This window comes from Myotis lucifugus, unplaced genomic scaffold (genome assembly GCF_000147115.1).
Source record: "Myotis lucifugus unplaced genomic scaffold, Myoluc2.0 scaffold_197, whole genome shotgun sequence".
Classification (NCBI taxonomy): Eukaryota; Metazoa; Chordata; class Mammalia; order Chiroptera; family Vespertilionidae; genus Myotis; species Myotis lucifugus.
This window is the reverse complement of record NW_005871245.1, coordinates 603,933-613,061: the sequence shown is the minus strand read 5'-3', so window position 1 is coordinate 613,061 and position 9,129 is coordinate 603,933. Positions and strand designations below refer to the sequence as shown.

At 50.0% G+C, this 9,129-nt stretch overlaps 2 protein-coding genes across 6 annotated transcripts in view; both read right to left on the bottom strand.

Moving 5' to 3' along the window:
• The window catches only part of SRSF4 (serine and arginine rich splicing factor 4), a 35,605-nt gene extending 29,682 nt beyond the window's left edge, over positions 1-5,923 (bottom strand). Inside the window, exon 1 of the mRNA XM_014463025.2 lies at positions 5,776-5,923. Within this exon, the coding sequence (XP_014318511.1) occupies positions 5,776-5,923 (148 nt within the window). The remainder of the gene's footprint in view (positions 1-5,775) is intronic.
• Positions 5,924-7,427: 1,504 nt separating this feature from the next.
• The window catches only part of MECR (mitochondrial trans-2-enoyl-CoA reductase), a 29,371-nt gene continuing 27,669 nt past the window's right edge, over positions 7,428-9,129 (bottom strand). For 3 of the 5 annotated variants that reach the window (XM_006097236.3, XM_014463029.2, XM_023761021.1), the window contains one exon: positions 7,428-7,839. In XM_006097236.3, coding sequence (XP_006097298.1) covers positions 7,634-7,839 — 206 coding nt within the window. In that variant the 3' untranslated portion in view covers positions 7,428-7,633. Of the gene's footprint in view, positions 7,840-8,619; positions 8,764-9,129 lie in introns of those variants that run through there. The other 2 variants (XM_006097237.3, XM_023761020.1) reach the window with 2 other exon arrangements.

Genomic DNA, 9,129 nt, shown 5'->3' with positions numbered 1-9,129 from the left:
CTGAATAGATTCATGAATGATTGGGACCAGTGGTCACCAACCTTTCGGACTACCAGTGGTCCATGGACCACCAGTTGGCGACGGCTGCTCCAAAGGTTTCCTTAAACCAGTGGTCGCCAACCTTTCGGACCTCACGGACCACCAGTGCCCGGATTCTGGACTACTTCAATGGCCTCCTGATTCTCCTCCCCACCCCCCCACACCTCCCCATGAGACATAGACTCAAGAGAAATTTGAACTCTACTGATTGAAATGTTAATTATCATTGAACAAAATCAAGGAATCCTGAGAAAAGAGGGAGCTCAAGGCCAACTGTGAGGCCAAAAGAGTTGGTACTGACTGGTATGGTGACCAGGGCCAGGGGACCTGGTGTCCGCTGTCCGCTGTGACCTTGAGCAACTCACCTCACCTCTCTCAGCATCCTCCTCTTCTGTAAGGTGGTGACATTAAAACCTCAGTGATGGAAGTTGTGAAAACCAAACGAAGAAGCACTTCAACTTGCTTGTACTGCAGAGGGTTAGGCACATAGGGAAACCTTTCTTCCCTTTCAGGGGGTGCCAGGGTCTCCGTCCCACTGACCTTCCCAGGAGTTTCCTGCCTTCAGATGAAGGCAGACACTTTGCCAGGACTGAGTCTCTGTTTTCTACCACCTGCAGCTGCTCTGGCCGGGCCCAGTGTCCCACCCAGGACATGGCACTTGGCAATGAGCGTGTGGCTGGTGGGTACTGCTGAGGGCTTCAGGCACAAGGATAGGGACACGTGGCATACACAGGTTGATGCAAATACCTTTCTCTTCTGGGCCTCAGTCTTTCCCTGAGGAAAGCAGGCTTAATTATCTCATCTCCCAAGACACAAGGCCGTCATCAATATTACAGCAGCGGCTGTAGACTGTCATGGGGTCGATGCTCTCAGAAGACACGAGAGAGAGCCAGAGTCACGAAGTCTCAGGGCTTCAGGTGTGCCCAAGCTTTGGTTTACAGGGGTCCTCAAACTTTTTAAACAGGGGGCCAGTTCACTGTCCCTCAGACCGTTGGAGGGCCGGACTATAGTTTAAAAAAAACTATGAACAAATTCCTATGCACACTGCACATATCTTATTTTGAAGTAAAAAAACAAAACGGGAACAAATACAATATTTGTATTTGCATGTGGCCCGCGGGCCGTAGTTTGAGGACCCCTGGTTTAGGAGCTAGAGCCGGTTTGTCTTCTTTGTCTCCTGGAGCCAAAGTTCCTCCTTTAGATTAAAAATGGTATTGTTTACATGGTAGGCCAGAAGAGCTGTCCCAACCCCACAGAGATTCTTCAGCCTGAAAATTAAACACAACTTCCTGCACTTGCAAAGTATGGGAGAAATGATCCATTTAAAGTCAGATTCTCTTTTGACATTGTTTTGTCTTAGCCTCCTTTCCTCTGCTGGCCTTTTAAGTGATGGTAATCTCCATGTTGGTCTCCAAAAATTTAGGAAGATTTTACTTATCTAAAATTCATAAGCATGGGAATTTCTGATTTTTTCTTTCACGTCTCCCTTCTCCAAATTCTCCCTGTACCTGGGTTGCGGGCACATCCCCAGTAGGAGATGTGCAGGAGGCAGCTGATCGATGTTTCTCTCTCATAGATGTTTCTAAATCTCTATCTCTCTCCCTTCCTCTCTGTAAACAATCAATAAAATATATTAAAAAAAAATAATTCACTTTTTCAGCTTCAGATTGATTGACTTAATTTCAATATAAATTGAATCATAGGATATGTAGCAGTTATGATTAGGTTTAGAGAAAGCCCAAACACTAAGGGATTAAATAACATACAAGTTTAGTGCTTCTTTCTTTTTTTAAAAAATTGGTTTTTAGAGAGGAAGGGGGGCGGGGGAGAAAGAGAGAGGAACATCAATTCATTGTTCCACTTATTTATGTATTCATTGGTTGATTCTTGTATGTGCCCTGACAGAGCAAACCCACAACCTTGGTGTGTCAGGACGATATTCTATCTAACTGAGCTACCCACCCATGGCCTAGAAGCTTATTTCTTAAGTAAAACTTATCTCTCAAGTCCTGAGGTGGGCAGTCAGGGCTGCTGGGTGTCAGGGACCCAGGCTCTGATGATTTCACTGCTGTTCCATTCTTTTTAAAATATCCTATATAATAAAGAGGAAATATGCAAATTGACTGTGACACCCTCACACAAGATGGCTGCCCCCATGTGGTCAAAGATGGCCACCACAAGATGGCTGGCAGGGGAGGGCAGTTAGGGGTGATCAGGCCGGCAGGGAAGGGCAGTTGGGGGTGACCAGGCCTGCAGGGGAGGGCAGTTGGGGGCAACCGGGCCAGCAGGGGGTAGTTAGAGGCAATCGGGGTGACCAGGCCTGCAGGGGAGGGCAGTTGGGGGCAACCGGGCCAGCAGGGGGTAGTTAGAGGCAATCGGGCCAGCAGGGGAGCAGTTAGGTTTCGATCAAGCTGGCAGGGGAGTGGTTAGGGGCAATCAGGCAGGCAGGCAGGTGAGCGTTTGGGAGCCAGCAGTCCCGGATTGTGAGAGGGATCCCTGTGGGATTGGGCCTAAATCAGCAGTCGGACATCCCTCGAGGGGTCCCAGATTGGAGAGGGTGCAGGCTGGGCTGAGGGACACCCCCCTCCCCCATGCACGAATTTTGTGCACCGGGCCTTTAGTACACACACACACACACACACACACACTGAGTGGCCAGATTATTATGACCACTTGGCGTTTGTAGGCAAATTAGCTATAATTTCGTGCTGAAGTTGCTAGAGGGCCAGACCATTATAAATAGGGAAGCAGGTTGTTTACCACGACAGAAGTGATTTTTTTCTGAAGATATGGGTAAACAGCCTTTGAATGTGGGATATATGTGAACGGGAGTGGCCAGATTATTATGACCACCCCATCAGTACTTCGTTGGGCCACCTTTGCCTTCAATACTGCGGCGATTCTTCTTGGCATAGACTCCACAAGATGTTGAAAGGTGATGCAAGGAATCTGACACCATGCCTGATGAATAGCACTGTCCAGTTCTGTGAGATTTGATGGTTGTGGAACTAGCTGCCTGATGGCTCTTTTAACTTCATCCCACAAATGCTCAATTGGATTGAGATCTGGTGATTGTGGGGGCCACCTAAGCAAGATAAAGTCTCCCTCATGTTCTTGAAACCACTCCTGCACAATACGAGCACCATGGCATGGCACATTGTCTTGTTGGAAGAAGCCATCTCCATTGGGATACACCATCAACATGATAGGATGAACTTGATCAGCAATGATACTTAGGTATGTTGTGCTATTCAGACGTTGTTCCACACGAATTAAAGGGCCCAAATCATGCCAGGAAAACATGCCCTAAACCATAACACTGCCCCCACCAGCTTGAAGGGTTTTACTCATGCATGTGGGGTGCATGCTTTCATGCTGTTTCCACCAAATTCTCATTCTGCCATCTGCATGATGCAATTGGAAACGTGATTCATTGGACCACATGACTTTTTCCCAATGCTCGACTGTCCAATCCTTGTGTTCCTGTGTGAATTGGAGATGGTTTATCTTGGTAATTGCAGACAGCAAAGGTGTTCGAACAGGCCTTCGGCTTCCATATCCCATACGATGCAGTGTATGGCTAATTTGCTACAAACGTCAGGTGGTCATAATAATCTGGCCACTCAGTGTGTGTGTCTGTGTGTGTGTGTGTGTGTGTGTGTGTGTGTGTGTGTATTTATATATATATACACTTCAGAGAGGAAGGGAGAGGGAAAGATAGAAACATCAATGATGAGAATCATTGATTGGCTGCCTCCTGCACGATCAGGGATTGAGCCTGCAACCTGAGCTCTGACCAGGCCTGTGATCTCCTGGTTCATAGGTCAATGCTCAACTACTGAGCCACCATGGCTGGGCGTGTTCTGCCGGAAGCCGGTCCATCCTTGCTGCTTGACACAGTCGCTGCAGGAAAGAAACATCTGCACAGCATATGTTTCAAGGGACCTGGCATATATAGCATATTGTTCTTAATATGTTTGCTCTCCTTAGTGCCATGTGTTTTAACCAAGGTCACCTCTCCGAGAAAGGTTGTTTCCCCAGGTGGGGATTTTTCCCTGAGGTTAGGGAGGGGATACAACCCCTTAATTAAGTGCCAGGCGGGTAGTTAAGCTACATAATCTTTACTCCCTGCAATGGAGATAAGAAACGCCCTAACCTTTGTAATAGAAATTGACAGGATTAAAATCGGCTGGTATAAATACGGATGTAACAAGACAATAAACATCAGATCCTGATCAGTTCCTAACCAGAACTCCGACCAGAACTTTGGCTGGAGATCCTGGCTAGAGGTCCTGACTAGGCTGCTGATCAACTGAAGGCTGTCTTCGTGTCATTCCTTCTTCGCCGACTCCGTCCACACCTTTGGGGACCCCTGAACCCGCTGGGATTGGACCCCAGCAACTGGCGCCCAACGTGGGGCACGAACCCACGACCCTGGGATTAAGAGTCCCATGCTCTAAAAATAAACCTGCTATGTGGCTCAGGCCGCTTTGCCGCCTCTCCATCAGAGAGGATGGCGCCCACCTGGCCCCAGCTTAAAATCTATTTCTGCATCTTGGTCTTTCTTTAATTTCTTAATCCCCAGCTCCTCCACTCAAGAACCTGTCGTTTTCCCGTGCGGGTCGCAGGAAACAGAAACAGCCCACCACAGTGTTCCATCCTTAACATGGTCAAAGATGGCTGGGCAAATTCCTCTGTATCCCAGCCAGGAAAAAGGTGGAAGTGGAAGAAAAAGTTCAGGATAGAAAGAGTTCAGATATAGGTTCCTAAGAACTGGCACCTGTCTTCTCTACTTACATCACACGGGACAGACCTTGTCTGCTGCCAGGGAGGCAGGGAAGCAGTGTTTATTCCGGTCTATTGCATACCCACCTAAAAGTCATCAGTTTTAATTCTTAGGAGAATGGATATTTGGGGAAAATCAGAAGATTTAGGCCTAAATGTTCTGTCTCTAACTTTTACTTATCTGGTCCCTTAGTCTGTAATGCTTGTCTCCCTTTTCTGAGGAAGCAATAATCATTCATCGAAGTCCAACCCAATTGTCACCCCCAGGTCCCTAGAGGTACTGTCCTTAGGACAGTTTGCACCGCACTCCATGAGGTCTCTAACCATGGTGTTACTGCTTCCTGTCTGCCTCCTCCCAGTCCGTACCAGGTCTGCTCCTTCTTCAGGGCTGCAGGCTCATCACTCTCTCTAAACCCCATTGTGGACTGCCTGAGGAACCTAATCGTAACTTTCACTCCTACAGCCTTTGGGCAGCCCCCTACTACCTCTCAGGCGTTTTTCACTTGCCCACCTCGGCCATCTATACAAATCATCCCCCTAACCTCGAGGATAGAGGACAGGGGATGGGACGGACTTGGAGGAGTTGGAGCTGATCCTGAAACCAGGTGTATAAGGTGGCAAATCTCATCCAGAGGGCACCTGCGGACCTTCCCCAGCCCCAGGCTGAAGCTGAGTGCTTTCTGCAGAGGACACACAAAATATACCAAAGGCACAGGGTCATGCCAGGAGCCTGTGCACATGCTGGCGTGCAACTAAACCCGAGTGGACTCTGGCCTTCGGAGCATGTTTCTGCGTCGTTCCACTGCTTACAATCCCTGAGCGCCTCCCTGGTCTTGAGGCTAAGTCTGTTTTGACACCTGCCTACCCTTTCCACCGGTCCTCACACTCCCCCCAGGCTTTGGCAGTGGCTACACTTGCTTGTTGGCAGTTGCCCAAGTGCCAGGCTCCAACCACACATGCTGTTGGTTTTGCTTGGTGCACTTTTTCCTGCTAGGCCTTCGAAATTTTCTATGACCGCATTTCCTCCGGGAAACTTTCCGTAAACCCTCAGGCAGAGCTGCTGTGTCCCTGCTGCCACGAACACCTCTGTATCTGTCATTAGTATACGGTAAAGGTCTGTCCCTGCACTAGGCTAAGGGCCAGCCCTACATCCCTCACGGGCATCCACAGACTCAGGCACGCACTAGTCACCCAGTAAGTACTCCCTGAAGGAGGCTCTTGAGCTAAGGGACAGAGGGCCAAGTGATAAGGGAGACATCTGATAAGGGAGGCATCCAAAGTCTCTAGTTCTTTGCTTTGGGTGAGTGGATCATGAAACAAACATCAAAAAAGTCACATAATGTCAAACTCTTCTCTTGGAATAAGCTACTCACTTTTCAGGGCTACTCACTTTCAAGCTTCACTTTAGGAAGGCATCCTGACCCAGGCCTCGGACAAGACCTTAGTTATGCTCCTAGCACTGACATGTGTCTTCTTTTTTTTTTTTTTTAAATATTTTATTGATTTTTTACAGAGAGGAAGGGAGAGGGATAGAGAGTTAGAAACATCGATGAGGGAGAAACATCGATCAGCTACTTCCTGCACACTCCCCACTGGTGATGTGCCCGCAACCAAGGTACATGCCCTTGACCAGAATCGAACCTGGGACCCTTGAGTCTGCAGGCCGACGCTCTATCCAGTGAGCCAGACCGGTTAGGGCGACATGTGTCTTCTTTAGCACATTGATCACTATGGTAACAGTGGGATTATTGGGTTAATGCAGGGTTTCTCAACAGTGGCACTATGGCATTTTGGAGTGAATAATTCTTTTTTTTTTTTTTCAGTCTTCACCTGAGGATATTTTCCCATTGCTTTTTAGAGAAAGTGGAAGAGAGAAAGACAGCAAGAAACATCAATGTGAGAAAAACACATCGATTGGTTACCTTCCTGCATGAGCCCTGTCCAAGGCCCGGGCCAGGGAGAAGCCTGTAACTGAGGTATATACCCTGGACTGGAATCAAACCTGGGGCCCTTCAGTCCACAGGCCAATGCTCTATCCACTGAGCCAAACCAGCTAGGGCTGGACTGGATAATCTTAGTTGAGGGAGGCTGTTCTGTGCACTGCAGGATGTTTTTTAGCAGCATCACTGACTTCTCACTGGATGCAGGCAACACCCTCTCAATTATGACAATGTCTCCAGATAATTATCAAATGTCCCCTGGAGGCAAGATGACTTCAGGTTGAGAACCACTGGTGTAACTAACACCTTGCTCCCCAGTTAGAAAGGACGTTCCGTGAGGGTGGTCCAGCTACCTAAGCTCACATTTCCTGTTCCTCAGGCTGGCATTCACTCCCCCTGCCCCTGCCTGAGCCACCTACCACTGAGGCTGAGTGGACCTTCCCTTTTAGAAGATTCTCCTCTGTGGGCTTGGACAGCTTGAGGGCAGAGACTGCATTTCACTGGCTTTTGTACCTGCCAGGCCCACCCTGGCGTTGCTTTCAGGGTGTCAGGAAATGATCGCTGGGGCACAAATGGAGGCTAGGCAGCAGGAGCTGCTAAGTCCTGGGAAGTGGCAGGCGCAGGGATGGTCCTTCCCCACAGGGATGACTTCTATGGGTCTTGTTTGTTTGTTTTCAGGAAGTTCAGACTTTATTAGATACCCCGAGGCCGGCCCTGGGGAAAGCCTTGGCTGGCTTCACAGCTCTCCTAGTGGGAAGTGACAGTGAGGAGAGGGGCAGCCGGGAAGGTTGAGGGCCCACACTAAGGGGCCCAAACCAGTCCTGTTGATCCACATCTCTTCCCACTTCGCCCTGGCTCCTCTGGGATTATCACATGGTGAGAATCTGTTTTGTAGACAAGAAGGGCTGCATGGAGGTTTCCAAGGCACACTGGTAGTCCTGCAGTGGGACCTCAGAGCAGGCGGGAGCCGTGAGCTGGCCTCGGTGGATGAGATCGCACAGAGTGAGGATCAGCTCCTTGAACTGGTCTGTGGGAGGTTGGAGGAAGTCAGACAGGGCTGCAGCAGCAGCAGGGCCTGGTGAGATGGCACACGTCACCTCTGCTGGTGCTGAGCTCCAGGCAAGTCTTTGAGAGCCCAGAGCTTGGCCACAGATAGGCCGGCTGTGGAGGCTGCCTGGTCCCCACCTGTTTTCAGGTCAGGGAGAGCCAGGGTGGGGACAGAGGAACATGGGGAGTGGCCCCAGGAACTGACGGCAGGCAGCGTGGTGGCTCAGACCCACAGAACCTGACTTGGGTGTCACCTGCAGTCTGATGGTGGGAGGGGCAGGATTACCTCCAGGCAGGGAAGCCAGAAGGGGTGCAGGGAGGGAGGTGGGTGTGCCTGGCACTACTGATGTGGAACTGATGAACTTTGCTCAGGAAAAGGAGCCCAGGACTCCCTCAGAGCCCCATGAGCTGAGGCCACCAACACCCCCCCTCCTACTCCCTCCCCCCACCACTAAGGGCCCACTAATGGTACAGGAAGATAAGAAGTGAAGGCCTTGGCTGAGAAGTGTTTTTTCATAGATGTCAATTCACCCAACATTCACATCCCATCATATCTACCCTGCTTAGAACACTTCAACGGCTCCCTAATTGCCTTAAGATAGAGCCTGAACTCCTTAAAAAGACGTACACGGCCTTTTATAATGTGGTTACAGCCAACCTGTCCACCTCCCCACTCTTTCTCATGGGCTTTTGCACGTGCTGGTTTTCTACCTGGAACACCCCATTCATGCCACCACTGTCCTCTCCTTCATGTGGATAACCCCTCATCCTTCTGGGGACCGGGCCTCCAGGAGAGGAAGAGCAGTGTCCTGGCTTGGGTTCTGGAGTCAGAGACACTAGCTGGTCACATCCTGGCTGCACACTCCCTCGCTGGGGTGACTTTGGGAAAGCGACTTAACCACTCCGAGCCTCAGTTTCCTCTTCTGTCAAACAGGGCTAACAATACCTGAAACTATTATGACATTTAGACTGAGCAGAGGCTGAGTAACTTGTCCAGGTCCCACAGCGAGGCTAGATGCAACCTACAACCAGCAATGGCGGGACCCAGGCAGGCTGGCTGCAGCACTGGTCTTCTTCACTTGGTCGTCTCCCATGGCGGTCTTCCCCACCGCCGGCTCTTCAAGGAAGGGGGCGGTGTGTGCCCTGTCCAATGTTATGCCCCCAAGAACTAGCCCACTTTAGTCCAATAACTATTTGCTCACTGTAGCTTAGTTAGAGGCTGTTCTCCTTGGTCCTGTCGTAGGGTTGGGGTCTAAGCACCCATCCAGGGCTCAGACAGGCTGGTCACTTCTACAGCAGGCACTGCCCTCTTGTGTGA